Here is a 22,686-nt window from a genome sequence, read left to right as displayed (position 1 = left end):
TTGTGCTATGGATGAACAGTTAACATTAAAATATTTTTAATATAACTATATTTTTTAAATGTTTGCTGTTGTGGTTGTTGTTCAGTCGTTTAGTCATGTCTGACTCTTTGTGACCTCATGGACAATAGCGTGTGCATTAGTAAGTTAAAAGACAGCGCTGCCTTTTACATACAAATGCGCAAAACTCACTTACCTATTGTTGTACATTGGAGAACATCTGCACTACAGAAAATCTGTCCACAAATGTTTCCCTCTTTGCATTACACATAAACAAGAAGTTATAAGTTAGCACATGTAGAAATTGCACGTTGCTGCAAGTGCATAGGTGTTTAAAGGGCAGTTTGTTGTTCAGTCTTTTAGTCATGTCCAACTCTTCATGACCTCATGGGCCATAGCACGCTAGGCTTTTCTGTCCTCCACTGCCTCTGGGAGCTTGCTTAACTTCATGTTAATTGTTTCGATGATGCTATCTATCCATCTTGTTTTCTGTCATCCTCTTCTTCATTTTCCTTCTATGTTTCCCATGAGATTTTTTTGGCAAGGATACTCGAGTGGGTTGCCATTTCCTTCTCCAGTGGATCACGTTTTGTCAGAATTCTTCGCTGTGACCTGTCTTTCTTGGCTGGGCCTATATGGCATAGCTCATAGCTTCATTGAATTACTCAAGCCCCTTCACCACAGCAAGGCAGCGATCCATAAAAATGTTTGCTGTGCCATATTTCTTTTACCTTTTTCATATTCACATGTGGATATTATGCTTCTTGTCCAAGAGGTATAGGGGAACTCATTTGCAATCCCTGGCAGCACCAAAGGGCCCCACCTAACACTACAGGTGATTGTTGGAGACATACTAAAGGAGACAGTCAAAGATTGTGGACATGCTACAACAGTGTTATGTAAATGAATAGTATGTAAAGTAGGAAGGTAAATTTCTGTTGTAGGGAAAAAGTATTCTTTTTGTTCGAATTTGGCCTAAATGGTAACACATAAAAAAATAATTTAGAGGCACTGGTGCACTTCTCTGGCTGGCTGGCTGGTGGTATATCCACAAAGATAAAAATAATATGAGAATGTGAATAAGTAAATGAGTGAATTGCTGATACCACTAAATCATGTACTCATAAACTTGAAAAAAATAAATAATAGTAGTGTTAGAGTGGTGATTCTGTGTAAGCAACAATGAATGATATTTATAAAACCATGATAGTGTTAGAATTAATACAACAAACATTCATGAAAAACAGCATATAATAAGAATGAAGAAATAATTTGTTTAAAGAGAGGGTTAGTGCCAAACACGCAGCATGAATGAAAAATGGCAAATGAAAAGATAATCTCATAAAAAAGATATGAAATAAATATAAAAGTAGTGAAAAAATATTGATAATAATGAGAAAATGCTCTTCCAGTGATAAAAATGATAAATCCGTGAGTCTTTTAAACATGTAGCGTTTCTTCAATAACAACCTTCAGTGCTCGATGTGCAAGATCCATCCACCTGCTATCCACCTTTGAGTGCAATGCGCGCACGCACACCTGCAGCACAATGGTATTGTGCAGTATATAATTAACCAATCCACCTGGGGAAGTCCAATAGCTTTCATTGAATCCTCCTTTATTCAGATTGGAAAAGCTCCATCATTGTATGTGGACAAACAAAGTGATTTTATAGTGCAGTATGTTTTAAAACACATTTATTATTAAAAAAAAAAAACAACTTCATCCAATACACTTACATTTTGAGAGGCTAATAATCGCATGGAATCCAATCAGATAAATCCTATTTGGTGCCGTGAGCGGCTTCAGCTCCCAGGCTGTCTGACACGGATCGTAGTAACAAACAGGTCTGATGTCACTGGCTCCTCCTACGCATTAGGTCACTGGTCACGTGACTTCGTCAGGGTGGGAGCACAGTGACAGATGCCGGAATTAAATAGTCTCCAACGTGTGTTCTTAGCTGCTATAGTACCGTCATTCCTCGTGCACAGTACGAGTCGTAACACATACAATCAAATGCTTGCCTATATATATTACCAAGTAATATAACTGACTTTTCTCTCCAACAATATTTGTCTATTAGATTTTGAGTATAGCCTCGTACACACGCACCGATTGTTGGCCGACCGATCGGCCGTCTTTTGTCCAGTGTTGTTGTGTTGGTTGAAATGTGCTCTAGACTGCACACAAATTTTTTCGGCCAACAACAACCAACTTCAGAAGTGATGTCATGTGCTGGTTTACTTTCCGTGTGTTTTTTCTTCTCTGAGCATGCCCAGTCTTGCTCATCAGATTTTTGTCTGCCGAAATCTGTACTGACTGACGAACAATAGGCCGTTCTGTTGACGGCCAACAAAAATTTTATAGCATGCACACCAGATTTTGTTTGGCCGAAAAGTCTTTTAGTATTAATTGTAACGCGATCATGGGTTTATAAATATCATTCATTGTTGCTTACACAGAATAGCGCACCACTCTAACACTACTATAACACATAAAAAGAAAACACTGTTGCTATTTATCAGTAGTTGTCAACTTGCAAGATATAGGGTCCTCAAATACATTCCCTGAAATTTTCAAAGAGCTGCATATAATATTTAGTATATACAGTGGGTACGGAAAGTATTCAGACCCCCTTAAATTTTTCACTCTTTGTTATATTGCATCCATTTGCTAAAATCATTTGGGTTCATTCTTCTTCCTCATGAATGTGCACATAGCACCCCATACTGACAGAAAAACACAGAATTGTTGACATTGTTGCAGATTTATTAAAAAAGAAAAACTGAAATATCACATGGTCCTAAGTATTCAGACCCTTTGCTCAGTATTTAGTAGAAGCCCCCTTTTGATCTAATACAGCCAGGAGTCTTTTTGGGAAAGATGCAACAAGTCTTTCACACCTGGATTTGGGGATCCTCTGCCATTCCTCCTTGCAGATCCTCTCCAGTTCTGTCAGGTTGGATGGTAAACGTTGGTGGACAGCCATTTTTAGGTCTCTCCAGAGATGCTCAATTGGGTTTAAGTCAGGGCTCTGGCTGGGCCATTCAAGAACAGTCACGGAGTTGTTGTGAAGCCACTCCTTCGCTATTTTAGCTGTGTGATTAGGGTCATTGTCTTGTTGGAAGGTAAACCTTCGGCCCAGTCTGAGGTCCAGAGCACTCTGGAGAAGGTTTTTGTCCAGGATATCCCTGTACTTGGCCGCATTCATCTTTCCCTCGATAGCAACCAGTAGTCCTGTCCCTGCAGCTGAAAAACACCCCCACAGCATGATGCTGCCACCACCATGCTTCACTGTTGGGACTGTATTGGACAGGTGATGAGCAGTGCCTGGTTTTCTCCACACATACCGCTTAGAATTAAGGCCAAAAAGTTCTATTTTGGTCTCATCAGACCAGAGAATCTTATTTCTCACCATCTTGGTGTCCTTCAGGTGTTTTTTAGCAAACTCCATGCGGGCTTTCATGTGTCTTACACTGAGGAGAGGCTTCCGTTGGGCCACTCTGCCATAAAGCCCCGACTGGTGGAGGGCTGCAGTGATGGTTGACTTACTACAACTTTCTCCCATCTCCTGACTGCATCTCTGGAGCTCAGCCACAGTGATCTTTGGGTTCTTCTTTACCTCTCTCACCAAGGCTCTTCTCCCCCGATAGCTCAGTTTGGCCGGACGGCCAGCTCTAGGAAGGGTTCTGGTCGTCCCAAACGTCTTCCATTTGAGGATTATGGAGGCCACTGTGCTCTTAGGAACATTAAGTGCAGCAGAAATCTTTTTGTAACCTTGGCCAGATCTGTGCCTTGCCACAATTCTGTCTCTGAGCTCTTCAGGCAGTTCCTTTGACCTCATGATTCTCATTTGCTCTGACATGCATTGTGATCTGGAAGGTTTGTATAGACAGGTGTGTGGCTTTCCTAATCAAGTCCAATCAGTATAATCAAACACAGCTGGACTCAAATGAAGGTGTAGAACCATCTCAAGGATGATCAGAAGAAATGGAAAGCACCTGAGTTAAATATATGAGTGTCACAGCAAAGGGTCTGAATACTTAGGACCATGTGATATTTCAGTTTTTCTTTTTTAATAAATCTGCAACAATGTCAACAATTCTGTGTTTTTCCGTCAATATGGGGAGCTGTGTGTACATTCATGAGGAAGAAGAATGAACTTAAATGATTTTAGCAAATGGCTGCAATATAACAAAGAGTGAAAAATTTAAGGGGGTCTGAATACTTTCCGTACCCACTGTATAATGCAACAGAGACCCTAATTCAAGGCACATGAAAGGAGGAAAACCGATGGGACTTAATCGGCACTCCAAAAACAAATGTCTTTGGGGTGCTGATAAAGCCACATCACTTTCCTCTTTCTCAGTGCCTTAAAATAGGGTCTGTATGTTTTGTTTATTTTTTTTGTTGATTCTGAATGTGGTAACTCCCCTTCCCCTTTTTTTTAATTTTGATATGAATAATTTTTTGAGCTAAGACTTACCCACCAGTTTAATCTCAGTAATGCAACAGAAGATAACCATAGACTGAAAAATTACTAGAAGAAATGGTCATGGACTATTCAATAGGACAACTTTAAGACTGAAGAATGGGGAAACACTACATGAAAATTACTAGAGATTACTGGTGTGAAAGGTTCCTTTAAATGCTCCCACTACTGACTGCTGGGGCCACACTTCAAGCACCAAAGAGCTGCATGTGGGCCTCAGGTTGTGCACGAGGATTCTAGGACAATATCCCCCCGGACAATATCCCCCAGACATTATACCCCCGGACAATATCCCCCGGGAAACATCCCCCCTGGACATAATCCTCCCTGGACAACATCCCCCCGGACAATATCCTCCCTGGACAATATCCCCCTAGACAATATCCCCCCTGTTTTGACAGCGGGCGAAGACACATGAAGATCCTTAGTTCGACCGACGTCAGAGCTATCTGCATTTGCTTTAGTCTTAACATTGCACTGTGTGTCATCATTTCAGAGCAACAGGATATAGATCGCAAATGTATACAGCTTCCACTGGTATGAAGGCTGCGGGGGATACAAAAGTTGTGTGACATGGGGTTTCATATTGCTCGATTACAAAACGGGGCGCTTTAAATATAAGTGCAGCTTGACGCTATCGTTAGAATCAACGATATGAACATCCGGTTACGAGACAATGGGCATCGGGGGGTGAGGGAAATTTCGATAGTGACCTGTCATCGCGTCGTGTTCAGGTTATATTTCACTTTATTGGTTGACTGCTTGATCAATTAAGATGTCAAGATGCCATTGTGTGGACCGCGGCGCGGCAGACCAATGAGAATAGTTACGCAATACTCGTATTTGACTGCGCGCAACGCGCGTAATGTGCAGGTAGGCTAGCATAACACGTAGCTGCCATTGTTCCCTCCCTCTGTCGCAGCCTTCTAAATGCTAATGAGCATCATGGAATATGTAATGTCAGAGAAGGGACAAGAAAAACTGTTATTAGAAGGATTCGTCTATGTCAAGCAGAAAAATCTAGCAAAAGGAGTGGTGTAGTTCGAATGTGAGAAACATCGATATGCAGCCGCCTGTAAAGCCAAGGTTAAAGTTCTTGGAAATCAAATTGTTGGACGACTTCATGAACACACACATGGACCAGATCCATCAAGGAGAGAAACAGAAGAAACACCTCAACAAATTATCACTCAGAGTGTATCAACGATAACCAGAGATGCGGCTGCAAAGTTGCCAACCGTTCATCATCTCAGACGTGATATTCAACGAATCAGACAACAAGCAAATAATCCTATTCCAGTTCCGCTAACTGCCGAAGAACTCATGATTCCAGATCAATACAAAACAACAAGCGACCGTCAGAATTTCCTTTTGTACGATTCTGGTCCCGCAGTAAACCAAATTCTTATCTTTGGAACACATGAAAACTTGAATGTCTTGGCACAATCTCCACATTGGTTTCTCGACGGAACCTTCAAGACAGTTCCTTCAATTTTTCTCCAGTTGTTTACAATTCATGCACTTGTCCATGAACGCACTATACCTTGTATATATGCTCTTCTACCAAACAAGTCGCAGGCAACATATACATCTTTACTTCAACAGTTGATGACTCTTAATGCTAACCTAAATCCAGTGACGATAATGGTTGATTTCGAGAAAGCCATGATCAACAGCATACAACAGGTTCTGCCAAATGCTCAAGTCAAGGGATGCTTCTACCATTTTAGCCAGAATCTTTACAGAAAAATTCAGGAACAAGGTCTTCAACGGCGATACCAAGAAGATACCGATTTTGCTATAAAAATCAGAATGGTTGCAGCCCTGGCTTTTGTCCCTCCTAATGATGTCATCGCCGCCTCCGAAGAGTTGTGTGAGGAAGTTCTTCCAGATTCCCAAGCACTCCTTGATTATTTTGAGGATACGTACATCGGCAGACCACATCGTCGAGGGTGTCGTGGACCCATGTTTAGAAATGAAATGTGGAATATGTTTGATCGAGCAGAACATGAACTACCCAGAACTAACAATTCTGTTGAAGGATGGCACCGAAGCTTCCAGTCAAACGTCGGCAGTCATCATCCAAACTTCTGGAGGTTTGTCGAAATCATTAAACGTGAACAAATGCTTCAACAAGTTTATTTAACACAAGCTCTAGCTGGTCACGCTCTTCGACCAGGAAGAAAAATTTATTCCGATCTGAAGGCGCGAGTTCTCACTGTCGTGTGCGATTATGGAAATCGCAACACATTAGACTATCTGCGTGGCATTGCACACAACTTAGGCTTTTAGAAACAGACAAACAGGTCAGGTCGTCACTAAAATGTTATTATTTTATACTTGTTACATTTTAAAATACAGGTTTTGTTAGTTGAGTTTGTTTATAAACTACTATGCAGTTATTATTATATATATATAGTAAAATATGTGCATTATTGACAGTTTCTGTAGTTTAATTAAAGGTTTTGTAGTTGTAGTTTATTTGTAAACTGCTATGTAGTTATCATTATATACATATTAAAATATATACATTATTAACAAGAGTGGGAGAGAGGAGAATATTATCCGGTGATATTGTCTGGGGTTAATTGTCCAAGGGATAATGTATGAAAGATATTTTACAGGGGGATATTGTACAGGGGGTATTGCCCAGGGGATATTGTTCGAGGGGATGTTGTCCCGGGGGGATATTATCCGGGGGGATGTTGTCCAGGGGGGATATTATCCGGGGGGATGTATTGTACAGAGGGTATTGCCCAGGGGATATTGTTCAGGGGGATGTTGTCCCGGGGGGATATTATCCGGGGGGATGTTGTCCCGGGGGGATATTATCCGGGGGGATGTTGTCCAGGGGGGATATTATCCGGGGGGATGTATTGTACAGGGGGTATGCCCGGGGGATATTGTTCGGGGGGATGTTGTCCAGGGTGGATATTATCCGGGGGGATGTTGTCCAGGGGGGATATTATCCGGGGGGATGTTGTCCAGGGGGGATATTATCCGGGGGGATGTCGTGCAGGCGGGAATTTAATTTATCCGGGGGGATTATGTCCAGGGGGATGTTTTCTGGGGGGATATTGTCCCGGGGGATATTGCCCGGGGGATAATGTCCGGGGGGATATTGTCCAGGGGGATATTGTCCTGATACCGGACACGAGGGCTATATAGCATACTACATTTCAACAAACCCATAGCAACCATGGATAGCAAAATCACATTTAATGTTTAGCTATAGAAATCTTGAAAAAGACTACACACCTTATTCTTATGAGCTTTATTGTGTAAAACATATACATTGATGCGCTTATTTCTGTTTCTTGTTCTAGGATGGGGCAACCTCACTATTTCTGGCTGCACAGGGAGGGTATGTGGATGTTATTCGAATATTGCTTACATATGGGGCGAAGGCGAATCAGCCACGCCAGGTAATTGTATAACTGAGCTGTTGAGTTTACTGTTCTCATATATCCAGTACAACCTGTCTGTGCCCTGTACTTGTCCAATTCTATTTGTGCTCAGTTTTTATTATGAGTTTAATGTTTTACAAAGATAAAATTGTTAGCGCAAAGGTTCTGCACTAAAGAACTGAGTCAATAGACCAAAGAGAAATTGCGCACAAAACTATACCTGTGGACAAAAAAAAAAAATATACATCTGTGTGACATCTGTCTGTCATTCGCATTAATGGGCAGAGGTTGGAACCAAAGGACAGTGCTCGGAGGTGGGTAGGGAGTGGAGTCAAGGGGTGACTCAGAACAGGGGAGTACCTGCACCTATTATCAGAGAAAAAAAGCCCTGGTTAAACCAATTGCTGTACCTGCTTAATAATTGTTAGCTGGGGCTTGGCTTTAATGTGTCCCTTAAGCTGAATACACATCATACAATTTTATGTTGTGCAAGGGCCTGATTGCATGCAATTCTAAAATGTTTAGATTTGACCTCATATTATATGGTTTTGGTAAATCTAAAGGAAAGTTGTACAAGAAAATTGTATAAAAATTGTATAGTGTGTAGCCAGCTTTAGACTACCCTGTTCACACATACACTGCTGTGTGAGTTTACTGTAGAAAGAATAGCATTGTCACACAAAAATGATGGCAGCTCAATCAGTATTCTTGCAACTACCAACTCCCTTGATGTGACTGATCTTAATGCAAAAAAAGATTTTATAGAGAAATTACCTTTGTGCACTGGTCCAAATTTGGTAGAGGGGGGAATATGGTGTGGGGTTGCTTTTCAGTGGTTAGGCTTGGCACCTTAGTTCCAGTTTAGGGAAATCCTAAGTCGTCAGCATACCAAGACATTTTGGACAATTCCATGCTCCCAACATTGTGGAAACAGTTTGGGGGGGGGGGGGGGGTCCCTTCCTGTTCCAACATGACTGCGCACCAGTGCACAAAGCAAGGTCAATAAAGACATGGATGAGCGAGTTTGGGGTGGAGGAAATTGACTGACCTATACAGAGTCCTGACCTCAACCCAATAGAACACCTTTGGGATGAATTAGCGCAGAGACTGTGAGCCAGGCCTTCTTGTCCACATCAGTGCCTTACCTCACAGCTTTTGTTAAGTTAGGCTTTGATAATAAAACCTGGAAGCTGATTGGTTTCTAAGCAGAGATGCACCAGATTTTGCACCATGCAGTTTTAGTAAACAACCTCAAAGAATCAGACGCTCAATTAAAAAAAAAAAAAAAAAAAAAGAAGAAGCAATTTTAAAGATCCAAGATCTTCGTCCTTCCCAAACATGTGATCCATAATCTGTTGGCTGAATGCTGCAATAAGAAGGCTATAGCAACAGGAGGATAGGAGAAAAGAAATAAAAACATGCAAGAGGGAGAAAATGAGAGAAAATCAAACACCAGTTTCATGATACTGTTTGCTGTCATTGATTAAGGAAAACGGTGAAGATATGATATGCAAGCATAGGCTCTTAGGCTAAGAAAACTTTGATGAAAACATATGAAAGTGCATTATGCCATCTAGTGGAATCAAGAGTTAAGACATCAACATTTAAGGGCAATTGCAGTGAAAGTAATCAGTGACATAAGGAGTATAGTTATAAAGTAGGAAAAAAAACAAATTGTTACATGTCAATGTCTTTTATTGTGTCGATAAAGTAATACTTTCTGTGCCAGGATGGAACCACTGCTCTTTGGATAGCAGCACAGCTGGGGTACAGTGAAGCAGTCAGAGTGCTTCTGCTAAGAGGAGCTGACCGAGATGTTTCCAGGATTGTAAGTAATATTATACTTTGGTAGTTAGTACATTGTCAACATTGTCACTGTGCCCAGAAATATGAAAATGTGCTATAATAACCTAAGTAGACATCTAGTGAAAACCTTTAAAAAATTGGAAAGCCTAGAATCTCCATTAGGGTTTTCTGTGCCTCTGCTGGAGGCCACTGAGATGGGGAATCAAATAAGTCTCTCCAATTGTGACAGCAGGAATAATAAAAGCACTTTATTAGTAGAGTGGGAAAAGTTTGTTTGTTTTGTTGATGTTTGTGTACCCATTTAGGAGATTTCTTTCATTCCCGTTGTGACACTGTTGGGGGAAGTAATGGGAAACAGATACCAATGAAGAAAATGTTGGCTGATGTTCTTTAAGCCAAAGTGCATTAAAAATGACCATAATAAAATGGTATCATTGAAATAAAATGGATCTACAGTAATAAGGGGCTTTTCCGAAAGCTAAGGGTTGCTTCAAACAGTTTTTTAAAAATAATTTGCAATGATATAAGTCATGACTGATTTTTTTTTGAATATCAGAGCATTTTACAATTTGTAATAAATAGATGGTGCATTTATTGAACTGTACTTATGCTTATTATTGTATTTTTCTTTATACTCTCAAGGAATGCTTCCTGGAAATATGCTATGTGGTCAGAATCCCAGCACGGTGTTTTTCATGATATCGAACATGGAAATAAAATAATTTTAATGTTTTACTTCATTGTTTCTAGGATGGCACCTCTGCTTTGTTTAAAGCTGCTGCTAAGGGTTTCAGTGATGTTATAGAAGAGTTGTTGAAGTTTTCTCCCACACTTGGTGTTCTGAAGGTAAGACTCATGCTTGTCTGTCAGCACCAAACCTCTGCAGTCTGTGTTGTTTATGGGATGCACTGCATTTATCTCTGCTATATACTTGTTATCAGTGGCGGCTGGTGCTCCATCGATCAGGGGGGGGCGGCAGACGGACCTGGCCACGGACCCCCCCTTCACTCCAGAGTCCAGTCCACACCATATCCCCCCCGGGTGCCAGTTCATTTACCTTGTTCCTCTGGTCTGACAGGTGGCGACGGCTTCCCCCTCAGTCTCCTCCATGTCCCCATCTTCTCCCTCCTCCTCCTCCACCAATAGGATGCCTTCTCCTTTGGCCAATTGGGAAACAGGTCTCAGGACCCGATTCCTTATTGACCGGGAGGAGAATCAGTGTGGCAATAGCAAATATTAATTCGCTATTGTCACACAACTGGGTGGGCGCAGGGCGCAGTGCTCTGGGCCCGAGCCTGCCCTTTTTTGAAGCCTATTAGAGCCTCTGGCTCTAATCACGTGCTTAAAAAAAAAAACCCTAATTGGAATCCATGTGTCCGGCGCCCTGCATGTAGATTAGGGGGGCGGAGGCATGGATGGGGGGCGGTGCCCCTGTGCTCCTAATGGACAGGCCACCACTGCTTGTTATAAAATTTGTCCATGCATGTTTGGCTAAATTTGTAAGATCCAGATGTTCAGTGTTCTAGCTCTAATTCTTGGCTGTGTTAGGGTAACAGATAATGATTTTAGTTGGTAATTTTACCTATTCTGCCAACAGACTTAGGGCTAGTTCACACCACATGCAGTTCAGTGCGTTTTTTTTCAGCATTAAAAACGCATGGATAGTAGGTTATATGGTTTTTAATAGCATAGTTCACACCAGTGTGGTCAGTTCCAGAAAAAAGTAGAACATGCTGCATTTTTTTCAGACTGAACTGTACTGGAACGTGGTAAAACGCATCAAAAACGCACCAGAACACACACAATATGCACTGAAACACGTCTTTTTTAAAGGTGAAGAAAAGAGGGGAGAAAAAAACGCATCAAAAACACGTCAAAAACGTGCATGCAGAAAAGCATCTGGAAATCATCTATGGTGTGAACTCGCCCTTACTCTAAGGAACTCATATAGAAAATCTGAAGCACAGGGAAGGGAAGTCATTGCTTTTTCAAGATATCAGGTTTCTTGTTTAATTAAAAAAAATTGTTAATTTAGGCAAAAGCTTTGCATCTGGTCCACTTTTACTAAAGGCGTTATAACAGTCAGATCAGGCAAAGATTTAATGTCAATGTGAACATCCTGAACATGGAGATCATTCCTGGGCCAAGCATTTTTAGAGGATGAAGTGATTGGTTAGATTGTATTCTTTTATCCAGTGGTATCTTTTTCCAGGCAGAGGCAAATGTTGCTCTAGTGCTGCCTCTTCCCTGCTTTATAGAAAAAGCAGGATCATTCAGTGACTGGCTCAAGCATGCATGGTGGGCTACTGTCTGAGGTCTGTAGGCATCTTTACTCTAGTATCTGTAAATAAAGCCTAATACACACAATGAGTTTATCGGACGAATGATTTTCCGCTTTTTTTTTTTTTGCATGCTAGTCTCCATATCAAAAAAGAAGAGGTTACTGAAATATGAAAATTCACGTAGGACAGAATTAGAATTCAGAAGTGATACAATGTATTGTATTGCATTCGTATTGTATTTCCGGATGAAAACTGCACTGATCAAATGAAAATTGTGCAATCTGATATCGTAGAGAAAAATGTTCCTGTTTTTTTCTATTTAGATAATTTTGGACGAAAGCTGTGTACTAATGATCAGATTTTCGTCCGATTTTCTGATCATGTGTAAGAGCCTCAAGTCTTTCTGTTATGACACCACACCTAGAACAGAACATCACCACAGCCTTCCATAGAGACCATAATCAAACAATTTGCCACAATATATAAGCTCAATGTGCTTTTTTGTATAAGGCACCTTTATCACTTTGTTGTGCTTGTACTTAGGTAGTTACTTTTTGAAGTTTATAACTGTTGGCAATATTTTTTTTTTTGTGAGGTAGGCACACAGTGGATAATTTTCTGGATAAAAAAATGTTACATGTTTTAAATGATTACAAGTTTAAAATTACTGTCACTTTTCTTAACAAAAGCTTTTTTTGCCGTGAAACAGGTTAAAGAGAGCTGACTGTCAAACATTTCACAACGTACAAAATATTAGCAAGTAAGAGAATTGCGCTCACATCATATTCAAAGCTACATGCAATAAGGGTAGCAAATGGTCCCAGAGGACCTCAAGATCTCATAGAAACAAAAACAAGAGTCCAGCATCTACCAATAAACTGACAGTGAGATCATAACAAGGTACCAATTCAGATAGTTGGTAATTCAGCCTTAAAGAACCCAATATCCTGTAGCGGTCATGTCCGAAGATTGGCCTAACGGCCAAACTAACATTTAAACAGACTAGAAGGATCAAATAGATCTAGACTTCGGAGGAGAAGGGGGAAAAAAGGAGGGTAGGGAAGTACAAAAGATGAGACCAGAAAGAGAGAAAGCCAAGAAGAAGAGAAAGAAAAGGTCTTGGCGGTTGATGTACTGAGAAATATCAAATTACTAAAAGGAGGTTATCAAAATGCAATGGATGTGTATAAGAAATCCAAGCTTGCCAAACTCTGGGAAATGTATTTTAAAAAAATAGCTGTCAGTTTATCGTTGACCACAATATCATGAATGCGTTGTTTTACTGCCTCAAAACGAATGCCTCGTACACACGCAACGATTATTGGCCGACCGAGTGTTGTTGTGTTGGTTGAAATGTGCTCTAGACTGCACACAAATTTTCTCGGCCAACAAAAATCTACTTCAGAAGTGATGTCATGTGAGGGTTTACTTTCCGTGTGTTTTTTCATCTCTGAGCATGCCCAGTCTTGCTCATCAGATTTTTGTCTGCCGAAATCTGTACTGACTGACGGAAAATCGGCCGTTGTGGTGACGGCCAACAAAAATGTTATAGCCTGCACACCAGATTTTATTCGGCCGAAAAGTCGGAGTCGGTTGTCGAAAGCATCATACTAACAAGCCGAAAATCGGCCGATCGGACGTTGGCCGAAAGTTCACGGCCAACTATCGACGCGTGTGTACGGGGCATTAGAATTAGGGATTTCCAGGCCCTCGCTATGTTCAGTTTTGTCACTGTAAAAAGATGCATCACCAGTTGTTCTAGTCTATGCTAACAAGTTTTGAGTGAGAATAAGTGAGCAAATTGAGTAGACTGATGATATTTAGCACCAAGCCAAAATAACTTTCACAGCAGTACTGACTGTAAAATTACCCTAAACGTAGGTAGGCAAGGATAGCACTAGGCTGCAAGGGTTGGCTCCACCAAATACTTAAACCATTTATTACCAAATTAGGTTTTAACTTAACCTAACCTTGACAACAATCAGCCTGGTTTAGGCACTACTGCCATCTGTATGATTAAGTTCCAATCTAGTAAAATTATAATCTCAATCAGTTTCTCTTTTTACAAGTTCTAAGTAAATTTCTTTATTTGCATTGTGCCATACACACATAGCTTTGGTAATTAATTCACTCTACTTTCTCTTCAATTAGAATGGATCCACAGCTCTTCATGCTGCAGTGCTCGGTGGAAACGTTAAGTCAGTAGCCCTTCTCCTGGAAGCAGGAGCCAATCCTTCAATCAGAAATAAGGTGAACTAACACTTTATATTTAAAATTAGAGAGCCTCTCACATTATGATAAAATAAATATGACACAGTCTACTATATGTAGATTCATTACAGTGCATTAGAAACACACACATAGCTAGAAAAATTATCTTTAATCACTTGCCGACTGCCAGCAGACCATATACTGCGGCAAGTTGGCTCTGTCCCGCAAAATTACGTAACTGTACATCATTTTGCGGGACCGCTAGTGGGGGTTGATTTGCCACTTGGCTACAGAGGGAGCCAATCAACGTGTCCGGCGGCCGCGATTGCTGCCGGGGCACCCACAATCACTCCCCATGGAGACAGAACGGCGGTTTTATTGGGAATGTTTTATAGCAGAAAGTAAAAAATATTTTTTTTTTTGTTTGTTTATAGCGCAAAAAATAAAAATCGCAGAGGTGATCAAATACCACAATAAGAAAGCTCTATTCGTGGGGGAAAAGGACATCAATTTTATTTGGGTACAGCATTGCACGATAGCGCAATTGTGAATAACGCAGTGCCGTATCACAAAAAATGGCCTGGTCAGTGGGGTGGGGGGGGGGGAACCTTCCGGTCCGGAAGTAGTTGAAAGTAATATTTAAAGTATAACAAAAGGCAAAACTTTTTTTTTTTTCGATTTGGGTAGAGTGGGAGGTTAGAATCACCATCAGATATTTATTGCTCTCTGTGTTCCCATTAGTAGGATTAACTTACTAACTGAACTGATAACCAATATCCCTGGAAATGAAAGTTAGGGTAAATCCAACGTTTTTAGTTATTACCAGAACAGGAATAAAGGCCAAAACCTCCAAAAATGACACTTGTTTCCATGACAACTGCCAATGAAGGGATTTCTGTCACATTGGAAAGATATTCTCTAACTTCCTTTTGAGTCTACAGAACAGGAAGTGAATTCTTTATAATGAGACAAAGATGGCAAAAAGAAAAAGACAGCAGTTTAAACTCTACTCTGCTCTTTCAAAAAAAAAAAAAAAAAGTTTGCCCTTAGATATATTTTAGGAGGAATGGGATCCCTGCAATTTACCATAATGCAGGCTATAGTGCAGTTATATAATATTACTCCTCTGTAGGTTTTGTAATAAAAACAATCAGTAAAATACTTTTTTCACTTGTTATAGGTATGGATATAATGTATACAGGTATTTGGAATTTGGAATCCATGTATGACATGTCATATAATGTAAGGCAGTAGAGGTATTTGGAATCTGTGTATGGCATGTCATATAATGTAAGGCAGTAGAGGTATTTGGAATCCGTGTATGCTGCTGGTTGGCATACATACCAGCTGGTCCCGCCCATTGCTCACAGGGGAAAGGGAAGGAACTTGTGTAAGTGAATTCAGTATATATTTGGATCTGCTGAAAAAAAGACCAGCTCTGAGGAAGGGAGCGTGACTCCTGAAACACGTCAGCTGTCGAATTACAGGGACATGTTTATTTCCACATGTGATGGGCTCAATACATGCGATTCTTGCTCTTCATGTCCGTGAGTATGTTTTTGGCATTTTGATAAACTTTTTAAAGGTGTCCAAGGGAGATGCTACTTGAGGTTGCTAGTGTCATCACTAAACAGGAAAGCATCAGTCTTGGCTCCGTAATGGATAGGGCAGCTGTCAACCAACCAGCAGAGAGCTTTTACTGCAGAAGACTGGATGAAAGCACGTTTGCCTCAACAAGGTGACAAAGCTCTTGTAGCAATGGGAGCTGGTGGGCTAGCATTGTCACCCTTTTAAAGGAACGATTTAGAGAGAGCAGAAATTGTCAGGATTTCCAGGTATTTACTAAATATTTGCACATGAAAGAGAAAAGGGGGCGCAAACACCTAGTGCATTACCCTTGGACACCTTTAAAACGTTTATTAAAATGCCAAAAACATACTCACAGACATGAAGAGCAAGAATCGCATGTATTGAGTCCACCACATCTTGAAATGAACATGTCCCTGTTCCATGTCATTCCAATATAAAAACTATAACAAAAACGGAGTTATCAGCAACATTCTACAACTTTAGAACTTGGGTTTACTTAAGTTATAACCCCTATTTTTTATTCCAGGTCAATGAATTACCAGCAGACCTCACACAAAATGAACGTATACTACGTCTCTTGAAGACATCAGAAACAAAGTGCATTCGGCCTTGATTTGTCACTTATTTATATTTATTTTACCTTAGAAGTATGATTTGCCCTGTTATATTGCTGCAAGTCTGATATCCAGCTGGCTCTGTAAAGTGTGCTAATGTGTATTATTTGATTAAAAGTTTACTGGATTTAGGATTAGGAAGTTACATGCTTTATCCCAAATGCCTTTACCAGCTGAGTCTTCTGACACCAAGTATTGAGCCATACCAGCATTATTGTGTCTCTAGAGTTGGCCATTGTGTCTCTAGAGTTGGCCATATACAAGTTTTTTTTTGTTGGCTGTTTGCTAGAACCTAGTAACAAGTTCACTCGTTTTGGATGTTTCCCTATTAATACAGTAATATAACTCTTATATTAAATTGGTTGTTAGTAAAATCGACTGAGCTCACCAGTTGAAATCTTATTGTGTTAGGCCAGCTAAAAAGCAAACCTGTACTAGCATTGGGGACTTTACACTAACATTTTGGGCTTTATAACACCTTAAGATGCCTACTTGCACAGTTTTTTAGTAAGTAAAATGGCTGATCTTAATTCTGGGACCCTGTCTTAGGCATGACATTGAAGTCTAGTTACGTGGTTGCAAGCAGTGTTGGGGGTAACGAGTTACAAAGTAACGGATTACAGTAACTACATTACTTTTTTTGGTAACGAAGTAACGTAACTAGTTCCAATACTAATATTGGTAACTACACTACTTTACTAGGCTATAGGAGGTAACTACACTACTTTACTAGGCTATAGGAACGGGCTTTCCTGCGTTACCCAAGCCGTGCGATACAATCGTTATTTCGAAGAATAGAGAGGAACGAAGTTTATGACTTTTTGTTGCACTTTGTTTTATTCTGTTGTTTCAGGTTTTGTTCTCATGTTTCCCAAAGCCTGTGTTTATACAATAACCTCTATGCAGAAAGAGTGTCATGTATCTTCTTCTACACGGTCAATTAAGAAAGAGGAAAGTAAAATAATAAGTAGTGAAGTTACTTTTCAAATGCAGTAACTAGTAAAGTAATCTCGTTACAATTTACAGAAGTAACTAGTTACATTTTTTGAGTAACTACCCCAACACTGGTTGCAAGGCAGGAACACACAGTGATAATAGTTTTCAATTCAGCAGAGTTAAGAATTGATGCTGGAAAGTCTCAGATGCCCTCTAAAAATGGTCATCTACACCTGCCTCTATGCAAATCCTAACTTCCCATATAGGAGATTGGTACTTTGGACTTCCCCCGCCTCCCTTTACTTGCTATTGGTCACTAAATTGGATAGAAAACCTTGCCAATGGAAAAGGGAACTAGCAGGAAAAATTGCTAACTTCCGAGGAATTCAGTATTTTCTTTTAGAAAAAATGACTATGTATAGTTGCACATGTCGGAAAATACTATAGAGTCCAGAGGTCAAGTAAAAAAACTCAGGACTAATTCAAGTATACATTAAAAGAAAGCCGGGTGCTACAATTTGTTTATTTGTCAGAATAGGAGTAATTACAACATTATTTTAAATTGGAAGCTACTATAATCAGGGACTAAATATTTATAAATATGCTAATAGCAGATATAAATCAGGGAAACTACTAGTGTACAGATAACTGATAGAAAGGCTCAATTCTTTAGAAATAAGTAGGTTATTTTTCTTTAGTATCTTACATTTAAGAAAAAACATTTACTATCTATTTGAGAAAAGCAGGGTAATCAACGTTACATCTTTGCTCATTTTAGTTTTCATTACAGCATCAGAGCACTAGCATTATACTGTTTTTTATGTATGTTACATTAAGGGCCTGTTTACACTTGCCTGTTTATCTGCAGTAAATTGGATGTGTTTTACAACATGAGAATGCAAAGTTTACATCCCAGTTATTACTATATGGTCAATGCTGATCTAATTTTAGGACATGTAATACATTTCTTCTTGAACCTGTGTCAAGCAGCCACTGAATGGTAAATGCACAAAATTCCAAAAAGAAATTTACAGAAGTGTGCCACAGTGTATTTATCGCAGAATTTTCTTAAACTCACAATTGCTGTCTAATTGATATGTAATCAACTTCCAGTGCATTAGTAAGTTAAAAAAACAGCACTGCCTTTTAATATACAAATGCACAAAATTCACTTACGTATTATTGTGCATATTAGAACATCCACACTACAGAAAATCTCTTCACAAATGTTCCTTCCCACGCATAGGTGTTTAAAGGGCAGTTGTTGTTCTTCAATCGTTTATTCCTGTCCGACTCTTCGTGACCTCATGGACCATAGTGCGCCTGACTTTTCTGTCCTACACTGCCTCCCGAAGCTTGCTTAACTTCATGTTCATTGTTTCGATGATGCTATCTATCCATCTTGTCTTCTTTTTCCTTCCATGTTTCCCAGCATCAGGGTCTTTCCGAATGAGTCCTCTTTTTGCATTAGGTGGCCAAAGTATTTGTCCTCTTCTCCTTTTTCCATCCATGTTTCTGAGCATCAGAGTCATTTCCAATGTGTCCTCTCTTCGTATTAGGTGGCCAAGTATTCGAGTTAGAGGGCAGTACAAACAGTAATATTTAGTCTGGGTGGAGTGGATGGTCTGTAATGTCGCTGTAGGCATTAGATTCTGCAAAGGTGCTCAACTTTGAACAAAGTGCACTGTGTTGAGTTAGCTACAGGGTGCTGTAGATGTCCAGAGCTGTGATGAGTAGGTGGAGTCTTGTCTCTGTAGACCCCTATGGGGGTATGTCTATCCAGGTGGGTGAGGCCAGGTTGGGGTTTGTCCCTTTAATCCTGCATTGTTTGATGAAGACTTCTGCTGCAGTAAGCTGGACCTAGTGCCCTTTAATCTGGCCCCAGTGTGCTGTCTCTGATCCCACTGCAGTTTAGCAAAGTCGGCTGGGACACTTTAATTGATGTGTCACAGCCATAGAACAGGAGCGCCAGCTGATGTATGAATTTGGCTCCATTTTTGGGCCAGACTTTCAAAGCTCTATCACACAGATGCCACAACTGAGCTAACTGCACAGGCGCATGCCATCTTGGATACTATGGACATGCTCTCCTTGTTGGCACAGCACTGCTACTGGCTCCCCACATGCTGCACAATGATCCTTGGATGCCACGTGGGTTCTAGCAGCATACAGTATCAGGCATTAAAGGCTTGTCTTTTCCTCTCAGTTGTGAATACCCCTTTTTGGGGACACTTGGGACCACAAATGGCAAGTTATCAATTGTGCTGCAGGCCTGTGAGTGACCCTGGTTGGCTAAGTCTCATCATATACAGCTGTCCTGCAACCTATGGTGACTTAGTCACTATCAAACTTTAAACCCTCCTGCTTTGCTGTGGTCTGTGAATAGACCTTGTTGGTACTGTCCCACACACATATTATTTGTACAGTGGCCTATGATGACCTAGTCCTGCATGGCCTTTAACCCCTACTGTTCTGGAGTGGTCTGTGAGTAATCCTTGTTGGCAATGTCTCACTTACGTAATATACTTATTTTATGGTCTATGGTGACCTAGTCCCTATGATCATTAACCCCCACTGCTCTACAGTGGTCTGTGAGAAACCCTTGTTAATAACATCTCACTTGTGTACTGTTTCTACAATGTGTAAACCTATTTGGTGATGTCTCACTTAAATACAGCTTGTACAGCATATGGTGCCTTGTTCAACACAGCCTTTAACATCTGCTGCTTTGCAGGGGTCTGTGAGTAGCCATTGTTGCTAATATCTCACTTATTTACTGTTTCTACAGCAGCCTATGATGACCCAGTCATATGCAGCAATTTATCCTTACTGTTCTGAAGTGGATTGTATGTAATTCTTGCTGGCAATGTCTCTTTAGTATACTGTCTGTGCAGCAACCTATGGTGACCTAGCCATTATTATTATGGTCATGCACAGCAACAGGATTACTTTCTGCTCTGCAGTGCTTTGTGAGTAACCTTTGTTAGTACTAAATTACTTGTACACTGCTCAAAAAATGAAAGGAACACTTTTTAATCAGAGTATAGCATCAAGTCAATTAAACTCCTGGGGATATTGATCTGGTCAGTTGAGTAGCAGAGGGGGTTTTTAATCAGTTTCAGCTGCTTTGGTGTTAATGAAAATAATAACAGGTGCACTAGATGGGCAACAATGACACAACCTACAAAACAGGAATGGTTTTACAGGTGAAAGCCACTGACATTTTTTTTTTTCCTACTCATTTTTTCTGACTGTTTTTCACTAGTTTTGCATTTGGCTAGGGTCAGTGTCACTACTGGTAACATGAGAAGATACCTGGACCCTATAAAGTTTGCACAGGCAGTCCAACACCTCAAGGATGGCATGTATCAATATGTGCCATTGCCAGAAGGAGTGCTGTGTCTCCCAGCACAGTCTCAAGCGCATGGAGTAAATTCCAGGAGAAAGGGAGTTACTTTAGGAGAGCTGGACAGGGCTGTATAAAGTCCTTTACCCATCAGCAGGACCGATATCTGCTCCTTTGTGCAAGGAGGAACAGGATGAGCTCTGCCAGAGCTCTACAAAATGACCTCCAGCAGGCCACTGGTGTGAATGTCCCTGATCAAACATCAGAAACCAACTTCATGAGGGTGGCCTGAGGGGGTCCGACATCCTCTATTGGGCACTGTGCTCACTACCCAGCACCATGGAGCTCGACTGGCATTTTCCCGTGAACACCAGAGTTGGCAGGTCCTCTACTGGCGCCCTGTGCTTTTCACAGATGAAAACAGGTTCACCCTGAGCACATGTGATAGACGTGAAAGGGTTTGGAGAAGCCGTGGAGAATGTTATACTGCCTGTAACATCATTCAGCATGACCGGTTTGGTGGTGGGTCAGTGATTGTCTGGGGAGGCACAGATCTCTACAGGCTAGAAATCCCCTGCTGAGGAAGTCGTGGATTGGACGTAACGCGTACGGGGGAGGAGCCTGCACACGCTGTAGCACCCAATATTGCTGTCTATGCTTGCAGTGGCTGAGTGCCATCCCATGTGAGTGTTTTTGCTGTATTTACCCTAATAAATCAGATATTACAGAGAGCACTAGATTGCTTTGTTTATTTTATACATGTACCCATGCATGACGGTGGAGAGACGGTTATGAGGAAGTGACCACTTCATCCCTTTTACTGTGTCACTGACACGGCGAGTTGGGCCACCATATCCCACCTGAGGCACTTTCATCCAGAGGGAGGACAGGAGGAAGCAGCCTATCCATTATCTAGCAGCACCTGTGTGTGCAAAAAGCGGGTTTGGCTCATTATAATCTGTGAGCCAAACCAGGAGGTGAGCAGCCAGCATTTTCATCAATGCACTAAGTCACCTTATGAATTTAAGCACCAGCACCTGGTCATCTGATATCTGCACAGCACAGAAAGGATCACCTACCTTTATGAACTTTGCACCATTTGTTGATGATATTTCACTTATTTATACTAATGTTCTAATATCCGTTATTATTTATCAGCACAGGCACTTTATTGTGATATTTTTATATTAAGTTATTCTTTATTTATTTAATCACAGATATAGTTTCTTACCACTTGGATTCATATTCATCATCACATGATTCAAGAGCACCTGCACTTTTATTGTGGTACTCACTTATAGTTTTATTGGGGTACTCACTTATTGATTTATTGATTTAATTATTTGATATTCACTTTTCTACATTATTATATCCTTTGGCGCTACATACCTTATTAGCTTTTTTGATGATTTTGATGATTTTTAGTGTTGGGTGAATGCACTTTATGTAAGCAGCCATAGGTCCCCCTATTTGGCGATCTTAGCCAACTATTGGGGTCTTATTGATTTCTTCTTAGTGGTCAGCGCTGATTCACCATTCAGATACACTAGAAATCGGCACCCTGACTGCCATTAGGTAGCGAGATGAAATCCTTAGACTCACTGCCAGACCCTACGCTGGAGAAGTGGGTCCTGGGTTCCTCCTGGTGCATGACAATGACTGGCCTCACCTGACGAGAGTATGCAGCCAGTTCCTGGTGGATAAAGGATTCAATACCACTAAATAGCCCCCACACTCGCCTTACCTAAATCCAATAGAACACCTTTGAGAAATTATGATTCGGTCGATCCGATGCCACCAAGTTGCACCTCAGTCTGTTCAGGAGATCACTGATGCCCTGGTCCAGATCTGGGAGGAAATACCTCCATCATCACATTAGGATCATGCCCCAGCATTGTCAGCCATGCATACAAGCACGTGGGGGGGCCATACAAACTACTGAGTACCATTTTGAGTTGCTACAATGAAATTTCAGTCAAATAGACTAGCCTGCTGCATCATTTTT

The 22,686-nt window shown here is 40.8% G+C and overlaps 1 protein-coding gene across 1 annotated transcript in view; it reads left to right on the top strand.

Annotated features, from left to right (window-relative positions):
• Positions 1-16,625, top strand: part of ANKRD29 (ankyrin repeat domain 29) — a 91,557-nt gene extending 74,932 nt beyond the window's left edge. The window contains exons 6-10 of the mRNA XM_082258104.1: positions 7,816-7,914; positions 9,626-9,724; positions 10,453-10,548; positions 14,136-14,234; positions 16,312-16,625. Of these exons, the coding sequence (XP_082114230.1) occupies positions 7,816-7,914; positions 9,626-9,724; positions 10,453-10,548; positions 14,136-14,234; positions 16,312-16,398 (480 nt within the window). The 3' untranslated portion in view covers positions 16,399-16,625. The remainder of the gene's footprint in view (positions 1-7,815; positions 7,915-9,625; positions 9,725-10,452; positions 10,549-14,135; positions 14,235-16,311) is intronic.
• The last annotated feature ends 6,061 nt before the right edge of the window (positions 16,626-22,686 follow it).

This window comes from Pelophylax lessonae (assembly GCF_965119305.1).
Source record: "Pelophylax lessonae genome assembly, chromosome: 5".
Classification (NCBI taxonomy): Eukaryota; Metazoa; Chordata; class Amphibia; order Anura; family Ranidae; genus Pelophylax; species Pelophylax lessonae.
The sequence above is the reverse complement of the archived record's forward strand: the minus strand, read 5'-3'. Positions and strand labels throughout refer to the sequence as shown.